The 20,000-nt window shown below is 46.1% G+C and overlaps 1 protein-coding gene across 8 annotated transcripts in view; it reads left to right on the forward strand.

Moving 5' to 3' along the window:
• The window catches only part of LOC110518744 (carbohydrate sulfotransferase 15), a 126,908-nt gene extending 125,598 nt beyond the window's left edge, over positions 1–1,310 (forward strand). For all 8 annotated transcript variants that reach the window (XR_016493826.1, XR_016493828.1, XR_016493827.1 and 5 more), the window contains one exon: positions 231–1,310. Coding sequence is in view for 4 of the 8 variants with exons in the window: in XM_090228925.1 (XP_090085051.1) it covers positions 231–433 (203 nt within the window). In the remaining 4 variants the exon portion in view is untranslated. The remainder of the gene's footprint in view (positions 1–230) is intronic.
• The last annotated feature ends 18,690 nt before the right edge of the window (positions 1,311–20,000 follow it).

Below are 20,000 nucleotides of genomic sequence, written 5' to 3' on the forward strand. Positions count from 1 at the left end.
GACTGACTGACTGATTGACTGACTGACTGACTGATTGACTGACTGACTGATTGACTGACTGACTGACTGACTGACTGATTGACTGATTGACTGACTGACTGATTGGTTGACTGACTGATTGACTGACTGATTGACTGACTGATTGACTGACTGACTGACTGACTGATTGATTGACTGACTGACTGACTGATTGGTATGTGGCTTACAGTATGTCTATGTGTGTACTAAAGGTCAGTTGACGGAGCAGAAGGAAGCAGAGATCACTAAAAGTCCCGCCTCCAACACGCGGCGGCCAGCGGATAAGAACCTAGGACCCATGCTCCCCGTAACCAAGGAGATACTGAGGGACTTCTACACTCCGTTTAACAAGAAACTGGCCAAGGTGCTCCGCAACGACTCCTTCAGATGGGACAACCATTCAGAACTCATATAACGACTTGTTTTAATGGGGAAACCATTCAGAACTCATATAAAGACTTGTTTTAATGGGGAAACCATTCAGAACTCATATAAAGACTTGTTTTAATGGGGAAACCATTCAGAACTCATATAAATACTTGTTTTAATGGGGAAACCATTCAGTACTCATATAAGGACTTGTTTTAATGGGGAAGCCATTCAGAACTCATATAAAGACTTGTTTTAATGGGGAAGCCATTCAGTACTCATATAAAGACTTGTTTTAATGGGGAAGCTATTCAGTACTCATATAAAGACTTGTTTTAATGGGGAAGCCATTCAGTACTCATATATCCCAGTCAATGTCCCATCTACAATTTTTGGGGCACTGTGCAAATTTCAGGTCTGCTGAGCGCAAACTCGAACTTTGTGAAAATTCTGTGCAACTTCCAGCGTGAGTTCACTGTGAACACTGAGGCTCTACCTGCTTTAAGTTACAGTTTTACTGTGAACACTGAGGCTGTCCCCTCTTTATGTTACAGTTTTACTGTGAACACTGAGGCTCTACCTGCTTTATGTTACAGTTTTAATAGTGGCCAAGTAGGCTGCTGTGGGTACTTACTGTGGGTATCATAATGTAGGTCTACCTTCAAAAAACAATGGAGAAAATGCATCCCATAATATGTTAACATGGAAATGAGCTGTTCTATCATTCAGCCTACAGTAGCAGCCAATGTGTGGTGTTCAATGCAGATCTACATTCCATCAGACTTTGGAAGGAAAGAAAACAGGCAGTATTGGACATCAACCTGTTGATCCATTTGTCCTTCAGACATGGAGGTGACTGAACATGTTGTGTTGTTTGATGCAAGAAACCACTTCACAAAATAAAATCCATTATTCTTCCCTTACCCTTATTAGAGAATCAGATACATTATGCTACCCTCTGCCAATTGGCTACTGAGCTTATTCAAGCCTGTCTCAAAATACAACACTGCCCCTTTAAGAGAGAAAAAAAAAAATATCTTTATCTGACTCACTTTTTCAAAGATGTCTAGAAATGTACACGTTTTGTGCTCTTGTAAAGGAAGCAATCCCTCCCCTATTGCTGACTACAAATTATCTATAACTGGGCTAATATCTCACTAATGGGCAAAGGATATGAACAAAATGCGCACACATGGATAAATGCTTTAACCTCAAAACAAGTGCATCCACTCACAGCTCATGCTGTAAACACAGTCCAGTTCAAAGTCAATGGCACACATCCATATCTCTGTGTGTCCTCGAGTGGCCCAGCCAGAGCCTGGACTTGAACCCATCGAACATCTCTGGAGATAGCTGTGCAGCGACGCTTCCCATCCAACCTGATCTGATTGGTTAGTACTCTGGTCTCCAGTCCAATGGGAGGGCATTCTGATTTGTTAGTACTGTGGAACCATTATCAGGGCTGACCAATAAAAAGAGGTAGAAGATGAGACGCTGGAATGAGAGACACACACACACACGCACGCACGCACCAGATGGCAGTATTGTGCTGGGACGGTAAGAGGTCTTAGGTAATTACAACTCATCAGCCTACAGTAATGACTTTCTCTCCCTTTGGTCAAGTCTATCATGTCCAGAGAGAGACACAAATTAAATACATGTTGGAATAAAACTTTTTGTAATTTTAATCAGGCTTTTTATGTCAGCAGAACAATTAACGTATGGGATTAAAAAGTTATTAAAAGACAGACAGACAAAAACACAGACAGTAAGGCAGACAGACAAAAACACAGACAGTAAGGCAGACAGAAAAAACAGACAAAAAGGCAGACTGTCAGGCAGACAGACAAAAACACAGACGGTAAGGCAGACAGACAAAAACACAGACAGTAAGGCAGACAGACAAAAAACGCAGACAGTAAGGCAGACACAGGCAGACAGAAAAGACAGACAAAAACAGACAAAAAGGCAGACTGTCAGGCAGACAGACAAAAACACAGACGGTAAGGCAGACAGACAAAAACACAGACAGTAAGGCAGACAGAAAAAACAGACAAAAAGGCAGACTGTCAGGCAGACAGACAAAAACACAGACGGTAAGGCAGACAGACAAAAACACAGACAGTAAGGCAGACAGACAAAAACGCAGACAGTAAGGCAGACAGAAAAAACAGACAAAAAGGCAGACAAAAAGGCAGACAGACAGACAAAAAGGCAGACAGACAGACAAAAAGGCAGACAGTCAGGCAGACAGACAAAAAGTCAGACAGTCAGGCAGACAGACAAAAAGGCAGACAGAACAGACAGACAAAAGGGCAGACAGTCAGGCAAAAAGGCAGACAGACATTACAGACAGACAGACATTACAGACAGACAGACAGACATTACAGACAGACAGACAGACAGACTTCCCAGTCTCTTAGGGAAATGGGAAGGACTAGTTATGGAGCACTACTCTGCTTAATGAAGAAACATTTTGTTGACCGTGTCAACATTGTAGGATACTGTCTTCCTCTTTCAGCTTTAGGAAACACTACACAGCATTGGGATTACACCACAAACTGTTAAAATCAAATGTTTCTAATGATTGGAAGCTTACTGGGCGTGATGATACATACCAATGAACGACTTATCTCCCTGTTGCCCGTTGGGCCAGTAACCGAAAGGTTCCTGGATCGAATCCCAGAGTTGACAAGGTCAAAAACACCTCCCAAATTAACAATGTCCTGACATACGTGGATGTCGATTAAGGCAGCCCCAAAGTTATGGGCCAGCTGGGTGACTGGAGGAAGTTATGGGCCAGCTGGGTGACTGGAGGAAGTTATTGGCCAGCTGGGTGACAGGAGGAAGTTATGGGCCAGCTGGGTGACAGGAGGAAGTTATGGGCCAGCTGGATGACTGGAGGAAGTTATTGGCCAGCTGGGTGACAGGAGGAAGTTATGGGCCAGCTGGGTGACCGGAGGAAGTTATAAGCCAGCTGGATGACTGGAGGAAGTTATTGGCCAGCTGGGTGACAGGAGGAAGTTATTGGCCAGCTGGGAGACAGGAGGAAGTTATGGGCCAGCTGGGTGACAGGAGGAAGTTATGGGCCAGCTGGATGACTGGAGGACGTTATTGGCCAGCTGGGTGACTGGAGGAAGTTATGGGCCAGCTGGGTGACAGGAGGAAGTTATGGGCCATCTGGGTGACTGGAGGAAGTTATGGGCCAGCTGCATGACTGGAGAAAGTTATGGGCCAGCTGGGTGACTGGAAGAAGTTATGGGCCAGCTGGGTGACCGGAGGAAGTTATGGGCCAGCTGGGTGACTGGAGGAAGTTATGGGCCAGCTGGATGACTGGAGGAAGTTATGGGCCAGCTGGATGACTGGAGGAAGTTCAATAACTTCTCTTCCAACTCCAATTTCCCTGGAATTCAGACGTCACTCCGAAATAAACCTTCCTCTCCAGCAGAGCCTGCAAGTCCAAATACTATTTGAGCTCATTTCAAATGCTTTATCTGTTCTTGAATGAGCTTGCCTGGGATCAGGAAACCAATAGAAACATCCCAAAATAACAAACTCTGCTCACCTGGCACTCCGGGCATGGCTAAAGCAAACACACACACACACACACACACACACACACACACACACACCCTTCTATAAATGTATAATGATTGGCATTATTAAAGGCTCTGCATGTTCAATCTGTGCAGCATTTACAGTGATAGGGCCTCTGTAGAAGTCAGGACATTCATACTTCCTGCACTTCACTGAGCTGTTGTGAAGGAAGTTAATCAAGGAAGTGAGTTTGTGTATATGCTAGACCTCCCGCCCCTCCCCCTCCCACCTCAACCAATCACATCAACACGGAGTTGTTCCAAAATCTGGGGCGGCGTTGAGGTACGGAGCCCAGTTTGATCCTCCGGAGACTCCACAATTGCATCACGCCGTCCGCACGGCGCCTTATGGCCTGGAGGTTTCTCTACGATACAGAGTGAAGATGGGAGGGCCCAGATGTTTGACGTGGCCTTGGAAACCAACATCTGAATCGTCTGTCAGAAGGCCAATAGGAACGTAACGTGCAGCTTGTTTTCATCTACGACTGTTGAAAACACGTCACTGTAAAGCTTTTGAAAAGGAAACCTAGAATGACCCGTCCCGTTACAGGACAACTGAACTGTCAATCATCATGACCCGTCCCGTTACAGGACAACTGAACTGTCAATCATCATGACCCGTCCCATTACAGGACAACTGAACTGTCAATCATCATGACCCGTCCCGTTACAGGACAACTGAACTGTCAATCATCATGACCCGTCCCGTTACAGGACAACTGAACTGTCAATCATCATGACCCGTCCCGTTACAGGACAACTGAACTGTCAATCATCATGACCCGTCCCATTACAGGACAACTGAACTGTCAATCATCATGACCCGTCCCATTACAGGACAACTGAACTGTCAATCATCATGACCCGTCCCGTTACAGGACAACTGAACTGTCAATCATCATGACCCGTCCCATTACAGGACAACTGAACTGTCAATCATCATGACCCGTCCCATTACAGGACAACTGACCTGTCAATCATCATGACCCGTCCCATTACAGGACAACTGAACTGTCAATCTTCATGACCCGTCCCATTACAGGACAACTGAACTGTCAATCATCATGACCCGTCCCGTTACAGGACAACTGAACTGTCAATCATCATGACCCGTCCCATTACAGGACAACTGAACTGTCAATCATCATGACCCGTCCCGTTACAGGACAACTGAACTGTCAATCATCATGACCCGTCCCATTACAGGACAACTGAACTGTCAATCATCATGACCCGTCCCATTACAGGACAACTGACCTGTCAATCATCATGACCCGTCCCATTACAGGACAACTGAACTGTCAATCTTCATGACCCGTCCCATTACAGGACAACTGAACTGTCAATCATCATGACCCGTCCCGTTACAGGACAACTGAACTGTCAATCATCATGACCCGTCCCGTTACAGGACAACTGAACTGTCAATCATCATGACCCGTCCCGTTACAGGACAACTGAACTGTCAATCATCATGACCCGTCCCGTTACAGGACAACTGACCTGTCAATCATCATGACCCGTCCCGTTACAGGACAACTGAACTGTCAATCATCATGACCCGTCCCGTTACAGGACAACTGAACTGTCAATCATCATGACCCGTCCCGTTACAGGACAACTGAACTGTCAATCATCATGACCCGTCCCGTTACAGGACAACTGAACTGTCAATCATCATGACCCGTCCCGTTACAGGACAACTGACCTGTCAATCATCATGACCCGTCCCGTTACAGGACAACTGAACTGTCAATCATCACCATTCAACTGGATCTATTGTCCCGTAAAATGATCTGCTACTCTGTTACTGTTGTTGAGGTTAACAGGTGTGTTGATGTCTGTTAGGAGGAGGACCGTATTAACAGGTGTGTTGATGTCTGTTAGGAGGAGGACCGTATTAACAGGTGTGTTGATGTCTGTTAGGAGGAGGACCGTATTAACAGGTGTGTTGATGTCTGTTAGGAGGAGGACCGTATTAACAGGTGTGTTGATGTCTGTTAGGAGGAGGACCGTATTAACAGGTGTGTTGATGTCTGTTAGGAGGAGGACGAATGGTGAAAATTACAGAGATCCTTGATGAAAACCTGCTCCAGAGCGCTCAGGACCTCAGACTGGGGTGAAGGTTCACCTTCCAACAGGACAACGACCCTAAACACACAGCCAAGACAACGCAGGAGTGGCTTCATGACAAGTCTTTGAATGTCCTTGAGTGGCCCAGCCGGAGCCCAGACATGAACCAGATCAAACATCTCTGGAGAGACCTGAAAATAGCTGTGCAGCAACGCTCCCCATCCAACCTGACAGAGCTTGAGAGGATATGCAGAGAAGAATATGAGAAACTCCCCAAATACAGGTGTGCCAAGCTTGTAGCGTCATACCCAAGAAGACTCGAGGCTGTAATCGTTGCCAAAGGTGCTTCAACAAAGTACTGAGTAAAGGGTCTGAATAGTTGTCTAATTGTGATATTGCATTTTTTAAATTTTATGTTTCATAAATTTGCCAAAATAACTAAAAACCTGGTTTTACTTTGTCAATATTGGGTATTCTGTGTAGATTGATAAGGAAGAAATACAATTGAATCCATTTTTAGAACAAGGCTGTAATGTAACAAAACATGGTTGTCTGGATATTTTCCCCAGAAACACACCAGGAATGGATGTCGTTCCCATAGAATTCTATTCAACATTTTGGGACAGAGAAGCTCCCCACTATTTACCCAAATGGCAACATGCGTCACTCATCTCAGTACTTCCTAGTTCCATGCAACAAGCAGTTATTTCAGTGATATTTAAAACCTGGAACATCTGCAGAGTCCCCTGCTGATTAGAAGTTTTATCAATTATTAACAATTTATCAATTATTAACAATTTATCAATTATTAACAATTTATCAATTATTAACAATTTATCAATTATAACAATTTATCAATTATTAACAATTTATCAATTATTAACAATTTATCAATTAATAACAATTTATCAATTATTAACAATTGATCAATTATTAACAATTGATCAATTATTAACAATTTATCAATTATAACAAGTTATCAATTATAACAATTTATCAAGTATAACAATTTATCAATTATAACTATTTATCAATTATAACAATTTATCAATTATAACAATAACATAATAACAAAACTCACAATCGATAAAATAATAAAATTGTTGAAAGTCTTTACCAGACTTGATACATACCAATCAAACAGGGTTTATTAAAGACTCTTTCAAACAGAGGACAATGTTTCAGTATAATACGAAATGATAAAATCAAAACAGGATATTAACTACAGCTACGGCTCAGGGCTCAACACCATAATGACCCCTGGGACTAAACACCTCCCTCTGTGACTGGATCCTGGACTTCCTGACGGGCCGCCCCCCCCCCCCAGGGGATAAGGGTAGGTAGCAACATATTTGATCCTGAGGGAGAGTGGGAGATGCCAGGGGGTGGTGGAAGGAGAGGAGGGGGTGGGGAAAGGGAGAGAGGACAGGGGGTGGTGGAAGGAGAGGAGGGGGTGGGGAGAGGGAGAAGAGGGAGAGAGGACAGGGGGTGGTGGAAGGAGGGGCGAGGAGAGGGAGAGGGAGAGAGGACAGGGTGGTAGAAGGAGAGGAGGGGTTGGGGAGAGGGAGAGAGGACAGGGGGTGGTGGAAGGAGAGGAGGAGGTGGGGAGAGGGAGAGAGGACAGGGGGTGGTGGAAGGAAAGGAGGAGGTGGGGAGAGGTAAAGAGGACAGGGGGTGGTGGAATGAGAGGAGGAGGTGGGGAGAGGGAGAGAGGCCAGGGGGTGGTGGAAGGAGAGGAGGGGTGGGGAGAGGGAGAGAGGACAGGGGGTGGTGGAAGGAGAGAAGGAGGTGGGGAGAGGGAGAGAGGACGGGGTGGTGGAAGGAGGGGAGAGGAGTGGGAGAGGGAGAGAGGGCAGGGTGGTAGAAGGAGAGGAGGGGTTGGGGAGAGGGAGAGAGGACAGGGTGGTAGAAGGAGAGGAGGGGGAGACGTGGGGAGAGTGTGAGGAGAGGAAGTGGTAGAAGGAGAGGAGGGGGAGAGGAGAGGTGAGGAGAGTGGGAGGGAGAGAGAGAGCGTGAAGGAGGAGAGGAGAGGAGAGGAGATGAGAAGGGAGGGGGGGTGGGGAGCGGAGGAGAGGGGAGGAGAGTAGATGAGAGGGGGGAGATGAGAAGGGAGGGGAGGGGAGGAGATTAGAAGGGAGGGGAGGGGACGGGAGGGGAGGGGAGGGGAGGGGAGGAGATGAGAAGGGAGGGGAGGAGAGGAGAGTAGATGAGAGGGGAGGAGATGAGAAGTGAGGGGAGGGCAGGAGAGGGGAGGAGAGGAGAGTAGATGAGAGGGGAGGAGATGAGAGGGGAGGGGAGGAGATGAAGGGAGGGGAGGGGAGGAGATGAGAGGGGAGGAGATGAGAAGGGAGGGGAGGGGAGGGGAGTAGAGAAGAGTAGATGAGAGGGGAGGAGATGAGAAGGGAGGGGAGGGGAGGAGATGAGAGGAGAGGAGAGGAGAGGAGAGGAGAGGAGAAGAGAAGAGAAGAGAAGAGAAGAGAGGAGAGGAGAGGAGAGGAGAGGAGAGGAGAGGAGAGGAGAGGAGAGGAGAGGAGAGGAGAGGAGAGGAGAGGAGAGGAGAGGAGGAGGTGGGAGGTTAACAGGGTCTAGGAGGAAAAGGCTGTCCACTTGTTTTGATTTGTATGACTTCCCAGCAGGTGACAGCTGTCTGGGTCTGGCCAGTGGGATCTCAGTTTCATTTCTCCACGTGTCAGTTCAGATCAACTCCCAGATGAAGAGGAGGGAGGGGCTGGGCAGAGGGGAGATGAAGAGGAGGGAGGGCCTGAGCAGAGTGGAGATGAAGAGGAGGGAGGGGCTGAGCAGAGTGGGGATGAAGAGGAGGGAGGGGCTGAGCAGAGTGAGCAAAGGCCTTCTCTCTCTCTCTCTCTCTCTCTCTCTCTCTCTCCCTCTCTCTCTCTGACGCTCTCTTTCTCTCTCTCTCTCTCTCTCTCTCTCTCTCTCTCTCTCTGTCGCTCTCTTTCTCTCTCTTTCTCTCTCTCTCTCTCTCCCTCTCTCTTTCTGTCGCTCTCTTTCTCTCTCTTTCACTCTCTCTCGCTCTCTCTCTGTCGCTCTCTTTCTCTCTCTCTCTCTCTCTGTCACTCTCTTTCTCTCTCTTTCTCTCTCTCTCTCCCTCTCTCTTTCTGTCGCTCTCTTTCTCTCACTTTCTCTCTCTCTCTCCCTCTCTCTCTCTCTCTCTGTCTCTCTCTCTCTTTCTGTCGCTCTCTTTCTCTCTCTTTCTCTCTCTCTCTCCCTCTCTCTCTCTCTCTCTCTCTCTTTTCACCTATTTCTTGCTCCCTTTTTCTCTGTCCCCCTTATCTTATTTTATACACCCCTGCACCCCTCTCTCCTCTCTCCGCTTCTTCCTCATCCTGCACCCCTCTCTCCTCTCTCCGCTTCTTCCTCATCCCTGGCCTCTCTGAGCTGTCAAATGAAACTTTTGTGAAATTGCAAAGTGGTGAAAGGATTCACAGTGTGATCTTTTAAGTGGTGAAAGGATTCACAGTGTGTTCTGTTAAGTGGTGGAAGGATTCACAGTGTGATCTGTTAAGTGGTGGAAGGCTTCACAGTGTGATCTGTTAAGTGGTGGAAGGCTTCACAGTGTGATCTGTTAAGTGGTGGAAGGATTCACAGTGTGATCTGTTAAGTGGTGGAAGGATTCACAGTGTGATCTGTTAAGTGGTGGAAGGATTCACAGTGTGTTCTGTTAAGTGGTGGAAGGATTCACAGTGTGTTCTGTTAAGTGGTGGAAGGATTCACAGTGTGTTCTGTTAAGTGGTGGAAGGATTCACAGTGTGTTCTGTTAAGTGGTGAAAGGATTCACAGTGTGATCTGTTAAGTGGTGGAAGGATTCACAGTGTGATCTGTTAAGTGGTGGAAGGATTCACAGTGTGTTCTGTTAAGTGGTGGAAGGCTTCACAGTGTGATCTGTTAAGTGGTGGAAGGATTCACAGTGTGATATGTTAAGTGGAGGAAGGCTTCACAGTGTGATCTGTTAAGTGGAGGAAGGCTTCACAGTGTGATCTGTTAAGTGGAGGAAGGCTTCACAGTGTGATATGTTAAGGGGGTATGCCTCTTTGTAAACAACAACCAGTGCGCTGTTTCACAATGTGAAGGAAATGGTGAAAGGCTTCACAGTGTAAATGACATGGTGAAAGGCTTCACAGTGTGATCTGTTAAGTGGAGGAAGGCTTCACAGTGTGAAGGAAATCCCGTGCTTCTGCTCACCTGAACTAGAATCCCTCATGTTAAACAGCCTTTTATCAACCAAGAGAGATTTCATCTGTAGTCATCACTGCTGTCTACATTCTACCACAAAGGAGAATGGCACTAAGCAGGCACTCAACGAGCTGTACAGGGCCGTAAACAAACAAGACAACACACACCCAGAGGCAGCGTTTCTAGTGGGAGGAGACTTCATCACAGGGAGACTGAAATGTGTTTTTTTTTACCAAAACGTCTCCTACGCCTCGAGAGGCGCTAACACTCTGGACCACTTTTACTCTACACACAGAAACGCATACAAGCCCCTCCCTCGCTCTCCCTTCGGAAAATCAGACCATGACTCGATCCTCCTGCTTACTGTTTACGAGTAAAAACTCAAACAGGAAGTACAAGAGCCTTGTTACGGATGAGGTCCGACGAACCGGACGCTACGAGGCTGCTTCCTGCTTCAATAGCACAGACTGGAATATTCTCTGGGATTCGCTAGCACAGACTGGAATATTCTCCGGGATTCGCTAGCACAGACTGGAATATTCTCCGGGATTCGCTAGCACAGACTGGAATGTTCTCCGGGATTCGCTAGCACAGACTGGAATATTCTCCGGGATTCGCTAGCACAGACTGGAATGTTCCCCCGGGATTCTCTAGCACAGACTGGAATGTTCTCCGGGATTCTCTAGCACAGACTGGAATGTTCTCCAGGATTCTCTAGCACAGACTGGAATGTTCCCCCGGGATTCTCTAGCACAGACTGGAATGTTCCCCCGGGATTCTCTAGCACAGACTGGAATGTTCTCCGGGATTCTCTAGCACAGACTGGAATATTCTCCGGGATTCGCTAGCACAGACTGGAATGTTCTCCGGGATTCATCCGATAACATTGAGGAGTTTATCACATCATTCACACGCTTCATTAGTTAGTGAATAGCTGACGTCGACCACATACACTACACTCTTCTTCTTCTTGTGACATCACAATACCCCGTAATGACATCACAATACCCCGTAATGACATCACAATACCCCATAATGACAAAAAGCTAGTTTATTTATCATTGCTGCTATAACAGCCTGCACTCTTCTGGGAAGGCTTTCCACTAGATGTTGGAACATTGCTGCTATAACAGCCTCCACTCTTCTGGGAAGGCTTTCCACTAGATGTTGGAACATTGCTGCTATAACAGCCTCCGCTCTTCTGGGAAGGCTTTCCACTAGATGTTGGAACATTGCTGCTATAACAGCCTCCGCTCTTCTGGGAAGGCTTTCCACTAGATGTTGGAACATTGCTGCTATAACAGCCTCCACTCTTCTGGGAAGGCTTTCCACTAGATGTTGGAACATTGCTGCTATAACAGCCTCCACTCTTCTGGGAAGGCTTTCCACTAGATGTTGGAACATTGCTGCTATAACAGCCTCCGCTCTTCTGGGAAGGCTTTCCACTAGATGTTGGAACATTGCTGCTATAACAGCCTCCACTCTTCTGGGAAGGCTTTCCACTAGATGTTGGAACATTGCTGCTAGAACAGCCTCCACTCTTCTGGGAAGGCTTTCCACTAGATGTTGGAACATTGCTGCTAGAACAGCCTCCACTCTTCTGGGAAGGCTTTCCACTAGATGTTGGAACATTGCTGCTATAACAGCCTCCACTCTTCTGGGAAGGCTTTCCACTAGATGTTGGAACATTGCTGCTATAACAGCCTCCACTCTTCTGGGAAGGCTTTACACTAGATGTTGGAACATGGCTGCTATAACAGCCTCCACTCTTCTGGGAAGGCTTTCCACTAGATGTTGGAACATTGCTGCTATAACAGCCTCCACTCTTCTGGGAAGGCTTTCCACTAGATGTTGGAACATTGCTGCTATAACAGCCTCCACTCTTCTGGGAAGGCTTTCCACTAGATGTTGGAACATTGCTGCTATAACAGCCTCCACTCTTCTGGGAAGGCTTTCCACTAGAACATTGCTGCAGGGGTTCTTAATTCCATTCAGCCACAAGAGCATTAGTGAGCTCGGGTACTGATGTTGGGCAATTAGGCCTGACTCGTCGGGGTTCCAAGTCGTCCCAAACGTGTTTGATGGGGTTGAGGTCAGGGCTCTGTGCAGGCCAGTCAAGTTCTTCCACACCGATCTCGACAATCCATTCTATATGAACCTTGCTTTGTGCACGGGGGCATTGTCCTGCTGGAACAGGAAAGAGCCTTGCCCAAACTGTTGCCACAAAGTTGGAAGCACAGAATCGTCTAAATTGTAATTGTATGCTGTAGAGTTAAGTTTTCCCTTCACTGGAACTAAGGGGCCCGAACTGTGAAAAACAGCCCTTGACCATTATCCTCCCCTACCAAACTTTGCATTGGGGCAGGTAGTGTTCTCCTGGCATCCATAATCCCAGATTTGTCCATCAGACTGCCAGATGGTGAAGCGTGATTCTACACTCCAGAAAACGCATTTCCACTGCTCCAGAGTCTAATGGCGGTGAACTTTACACCACTCCAGCCAATGCTTGACATTGCTCATGGTGATCTTAGGCTTGTGTGCGGCAACCCATCTCATGAAGCTCTTGATGAACACATCTTGTGCTGACGTTGATTCCAGAGGCAGTTTGGAACTCGGTAGTGAGTGTTGGAACCGAGGACAGACGATATTTACTCCCTACTCTCTCCATAGGAGAACACTTCTAAGAACCCTTTTTGGTTCCATGTAGAACCCTTTTGTGTTCCATGTAGAACCCTTTTGTGTTCCAGTTAGAACCCTTTTGTGTTCCATGTAGAACCCTTTTGTGTTCCATGTAGAACCCTTTCCATGGAGGGTTCTACATCAAACCTAAAAGGGTTCTACCTGGTACCAGAAAGTGTTCTCCTGTGGGGACAGCCAAAGAACCCTTTTGGTGTGTGGACGCAGTCAAGGTGAAACTTAGTGCTGTCAGACTGTGGTACTGAAGATGGATGGATGTGTGTGTGTGTGTGTGTGTGTGTGTGTGTGTGTGTGTGTGTGTGTGTGTGTGTGTGTGTGTGTGTGTGTGTGTGTGTGTGTGTGTGTGTGTGTGTGTGTGTGTGTGTGTGTGTGTGTGTGTGTGTGTGTGTGATGGTAATGTCTATTGCAGCTCAGGCGCTGATGTGATGAGCTGTGACAGAGGGAAGAGCTCTATCTCTGAGCGTTCACACACACACACACACACACACACACACACACACACACACACACACATACACACACACACACACACACACACACACACACACACACACACACACACAGAGACAAACAGACCCTGTCTGAGCATGTCTGGACGCTGCACAGAGACTCCCAAATTACAGCTAGGTCCAAACAGGTCTGGGCATCAAACGAAAGACAAAGTATTCCCACGGAACCCATGAGTCCCAAATGGCATCCTAATCCCTATATAGAGCACTACTATTGACCAGACTCACCCTATTCCCTATATAGTGCACTACTACTGACCAGGACCCACCCTATTCCCTATATAGAGCACTACTATTGACCAGGTCCCAGCCTATTCCCTATATAGTGCACTACTACTGACCAGGACTCACCCTATTCCCTATATAGTGCACTACTATTGACCAGGTCCCAGCCTATTCCCTATATAGTGCACTACTAGTGACCAGGGCCCACCTATTCCCTATATAGTGCACTACTAGTTACCAGGACCCACCCTATTCCCTATATAGTGCACTACTATTGACCATGACCCACCCTATTCCCTATATAGTGCACTACTAGTGACCAGGACTCAACATATTCCCTATATAGTGCACTACTATTGACCATGACCCACCCTTTTCCCTATATAGTGCACTACTAGTGACCATGGCCCACCCTATTCCCTATATAGTGCACTACTATTGACCATGACCCACCCTATTCCCTATATAGTGCACTACTAGTGACCAGGGCCCACCCTGACCAGCAAGGCTGCGAACGCCAAGTTCCTTCTTTTCCCAGAATCCTTAGAGAGAATAGTTTCGACTTTTTAACTCTTAGAAGACACGTCATCTACTAACCCTTCAAATCATAGGGGACACTTCATCTACTAACCCTTCAAATCACAGGGGACACTTCATCTACTAACCCTTCAAGTCATAGGGGACACTTCATCTACTAACCCTTCAAATCATAGGGGACACTTCATCTACTAACCCTTCAAATCATAGGGGACACGTCATCTACTAACCCTTCAAATCATAGGGGACACGTCATCTACTAACCCTTCAAATCACAGGGGACACTTCATCTAATAACCCTTCAAATCATAGGGGACACGTCATCTACTAACCCTTCAAATCATAGGGGACACGTCATCTACTAACCCTTCAAATCATAGGGGACACTTCATCTACTAACCCTTCAAATCATAGGGGACACGTCATCTACTAACCCTTCAAATCATAGGGGACACGTCATCTACTAACCCTTCAAATCATAGGGGACACGTCATCTACTAACCCTTCAAATCATAGGGGACACGTCATCTACTAACCCTTCAAATCATAGGGGACACGTCATCTACTAACCCTTCAAATCATAGGGGACACGTCATCTACTAACCCTTCAAATCATAGGAGACACGTCATCTACTAACCCTTCAAATCATAGGGGACACTTCATCTACTAACCCTTCAAGTCATAGGGGACACTTCATCTACTAACCCTTCAAATCATAGGGGACACTTCATCTACTAACCCTTCAAATCATAGGGGACACGTCATCTACTAACCCTTCAAATCATAGGGGACACTTCATCTACTAACCCTTCAAATCATAGGGGACACTTCATCTACTAACCCTTCAAATCATAGGGGACACTTCATCTACTAACCCTTCAAATCATAGGGGACACTTCATCTACTAACCCTTCAAATCATAGGGGACACTTCATCTACTAACCCTTCAAGTCATAGGGGACACGTCATCTACTAACCCTTCAAATCATAGGGGACACGTCATCTACTAACCCTTCAAATCATAGGGGACACTTAATCTACTAACCCTTCAAATCATAGGGGACACTTCATCTACTAACCCTTCAAATCATAGGGGACACTTCATCTACTAACCCTTCAAATCATAGGGGACACTTCATCTACTAACCCTTCAAGTCATAGGGGACACGTCATCTACTAACCCTTCAAATCATAGGGGACACGTCATCTACTAACCCTTCAAGTCATAGGGGACACTTCATCTACTAACCCTTCAAGTCATAGGGGACACTTCATCTACTAACCCTTCAAGTCATAGGGGACACTTCATCTACTAACCCTTCAAGTCATAGGGGACACTTCATCTACTAACCCTTCAAATCATAGGGGACACTTCATCTACTAACCCTTCAAGTCATAGGGGACACGTCATCTACTAACCCTTCAAATCATAGGGGACACGTCATCTATTAACCCTTCAAATCATAGGGGACACGTCATCTACTAACCCTTCAAATCATAGGGGACACGTCATCTATTAACCCTTCAAATCATAGGGGACACTTCATCTACTAACCCTTCAAATCATAGGGGACACTTAATCTACTAACCCTTCAAATCATAGGGGACACTTCATCTACTAACCCTTCAAATCATGGGGGACACGTCATCTACTAACCCTTCAAATCATAGGGGACACGTCATCTACTAACCCTTCAAATCATAGGGGACACGTCATCTACTAACCCTTCAAATCATAGGGGACACGTCATCTATTAACCCTTCAAATCATAGGGGACACGTCATCTACTAACCCTTCAAATCATAGGGGACACTTCATCTACTAACCCTTCAAATCATAGGGGACACGTCATCTACTAACCCTTCAAATCATAGGGGACACGTCATCTACTAACCCTTCAAATCACAGGGGACACTTCATCTAATAACCCTTCAAATCATAGGGGACACGTCATCTACTAACCCTTCAAATCATAGGGGACACGTCATCTACTAACCCTTCAAATCATAGGGGACACTTCATCTACTAACCCTTCAAATCATAGGGGACACGTCATCTACTAACCCTTCAAATCATAGGGGACACGTCATCTACTAACCCTTCAAATCATAGGGGACACGTCATCTACTAACCCTTCAAATCATAGGGGACACGTCATCTACTAACCCTTCAAATCATAGGGGACACGTCATCTACTAACCCTTCAAATCATAGGGGACACGTCATCTACTAACCCTTCAAATCATAGGAGACACGTCATCTACTAACCCTTCAAATCATAGGGGACACTTCATCTACTAACCCTTCAAGTCATAGGGGACACTTCATCTACTAACCCTTCAAATCATAGGGGACACTTCATCTACTAACCCTTCAAATCATAGGGGACACGTCATCTACTAACCCTTCAAATCATAGGAGACACGTCATCTACTAACCCTTCAAATCATAGGGGACACTTCATCTACTAACCCTTCAAGTCATAGGGGACACTTCATCTACTAACCCTTCAAATCATAGGGGACACTTCATCTACTAACCCTTCAAATCATAGGGGACACGTCATCTACTAACCCTTCAAATCATAGGGGACACTTCATCTACTAACCCTTCAAATCATAGGGGACACTTCATCTACTAACCCTTCAAATCATAGGGGACACTTCATCTACTAACCCTTCAAATCATAGGGGACACTTCATCTACTAACCCTTCAAATCATAGGGGACACTTCATCTACTAACCCTTCAAGTCATAGGGGACACGTCATCTACTAACCCTTCAAATCATAGGGGACACGTCATCTACTAACCCTTCAAATCATAGGGGACACTTAATCTACTAACCCTTCAAATCATAGGGGACACTTCATCTACTAACCCTTCAAATCATAGGGGACACTTCATCTACTAACCCTTCAAATCATAGGGGACACTTCATCTACTAACCCTTCAAGTCATAGGGGACACGTCATCTACTAACCCTTCAAATCATAGGGGACACGTCATCTACTAACCCTTCAAGTCATAGGGGACACTTCATCTACTAACCCTTCAAGTCATAGGGGACACTTCATCTACTAACCCTTCAAGTCATAGGGGACACTTCATCTACTAACCCTTCAAGTCATAGGGGACACTTCATCTACTAACCCTTCAAATCATAGGGGACACTTCATCTACTAACCCTTCAAGTCATAGGGGACACGTCATCTACTAACCCTTCAAATCATAGGGGACACGTCATCTATTAACCCTTCAAATCATAGGGGACACGTCATCTACTAACCCTTCAAATCATAGGGGACACGTCATCTATTAACCCTTCAAATCATAGGGGACACTTCATCTACTAACCCTTCAAATCATAGGGGACACTTAATCTACTAACCCTTCAAATCATAGGGGACACTTCATCTACTAACCCTTCAAATCATGGGGGACACGTCATCTACTAACCCTTCAAATCATAGGGGACACGTCATCTACTAACCCTTCAAATCATAGGGGACACGTCATCTACTAACCCTTCAAATCATAGGGGACACGTCATCTATTAACCCTTCAAATCATAGGGGACACGTCATCTACTAACCCTTCAAATCATAGGGGACACGTCATCTATTAACCCTTCAAATCATAGGGGACACTTCATCTACTAACCCTTCAAATCATAGGGGACACTTAATCTACTAACCCTTCAAATCATAGGGGACACTTCATCTACTAACCCTTCAAATCATAGGGGACACGTCATCTACTAACCCTTCAAATCATAGGGGACACGTCATCTACTAACCCTTCAAATCATAGGGGACACGTCATCTACTAACCCTTCAAATCATAGGGGACACTTCATCTACTAACCCTTCAAATCATAGGGGACACTTATCTACTAACCCTTCAAATCATAGGGGACACTTCATCTACTAACCCTTCAAATCATAGGGGACACGTCAACTACTAACCCTTCAAATCATAGGGGACACTTCATCTACTAACCCTTCAAATCATAGGGGACACTTCATCTACTAACCCTTCAAATCACAATTTGTAGATGGACTGAGGTGGATGATAGATGGACTGAGGTGGATGATAGATGGACGATAGATGGACTGTGGTGGATGTAAGATGGACTGAGGAGGATGATAGTTGGACGATAGATGGACAGAGGTGGATGATAGATGGACTGAGGTGGATGATAGCTGGACTGAGGTGGATGATAGATGGATGATAGATGGACTGAGGTGGATGTAAGATGGACTGAGGAGGATGATAGTTGGACGATAGATGGACTGAGGAGGATGATAGTTGGACGATAGATGGACTGAGGTGGATGATAGATGGACTGAGGTGGATGATAGATGGACTGAGGTGGATGATAGATGGACTGAGGTGGATGATAGATGGACTGAGGTGGATGATAGATGGACTGAGGTGGATGATAGAGGGACTGAGGTGGATGATAGATGGATGATAGAGGGACTGAGGTGGATGATAGATGGACTGAGGTGGATGATAGATGGACTGAGGTGGATGATAGATGGACTGAGGTGGATGATAGATGGACTGAGGTGGATGATAGATGGACTGAGGTGGATGATAGATGGACTGAGGTGGACGATAGATGGACTGAGGTGGATGATAGATGGATGATAGAGGGACTGAGGTGGACGATAGATGGACTGAGGTGGATGATAGAGGGACTGAGGTGGATGAAAAATGGACTGAGGTGGACGATAGATGGACTGAGGTGGATGATAGATGGACTGAGGTGGATGATAGATGGACTGAGGTGGATGATAGATGGACTGAGGTGGATGATAGATGGACTGAGGTGGATGATAGATGGACTGAGGAGGATGATAGATGGACTGAGGTGGATGATAGATGGACTGAGGAAGATGATAGATGGACAATAGATGGACTGACATGGATGATAGATGGACTGAGGTGGATGATAGATGGACTGTGGTGGAGGATAGATGGACTGAGGTGGGTGATAGATGGACTGAGGTGGATGATAGATGGACTGAGGTGGACGATAGATGGACTGAGGTGGATGATAGATGGACGATAGATGGACTGAGGTGGATGATAGATGGACTGAGGTGGATGATAGATGGACTGAGGTGGATGATAGATGGACTGAGGAGGATGATAGATGGACTGAGGTGGATGATAGAGGGACTGAGGTGGATGATAAATGGATGATACATGGACTGATGTGGATGATAGATGGACTGAGATGGACCATAGATGGACTGAGGTGGATGATAGATAGACTGAGGTGGATGATAGATGGATGATAGATGGACTGAGATGGACGATAGATGGACTGAGATGGACGATAGATGGACTGAGGTGGATGATAAATGGACGATAGATGGACTGAGGTGGATGATAGATGGACTGAGGTGGATGATAGATGGACTGAGGTGGACGATAGATGGACTGAGGTGGATGATAGATGGACGATAGATGGACTGAGGTGGATGATAGATGGACTGAGGTGGATGATAGATGGACTGAGGTGGATGATAGATGGACTGAGGAGGATGATAGATGGACTGAGGTGGATGATAGATGGACTGAGGAAGATGATAGATGGACAATAGATGGACTGACATGGATGATAGATGGACTGAGGTGGATGATAGATGGACTGTGGTGGAGGATAGATGGACTGAGGTGGGTGATAGATGGACTGAGGTGGATGATAGATGGACTGAGGTGGACGATAGATGGACTGAGGTGGATGATAGATGGACGATAGATGGA

The sequence above is a fragment of the Oncorhynchus mykiss genome, unplaced genomic scaffold (assembly GCF_057628025.1).
Source record: "Oncorhynchus mykiss isolate SJ-2025 unplaced genomic scaffold, ASM5762802v1 scaffold103, whole genome shotgun sequence".
In the NCBI taxonomy this organism is placed as follows: Eukaryota; Metazoa; Chordata; class Actinopteri; order Salmoniformes; family Salmonidae; genus Oncorhynchus; species Oncorhynchus mykiss.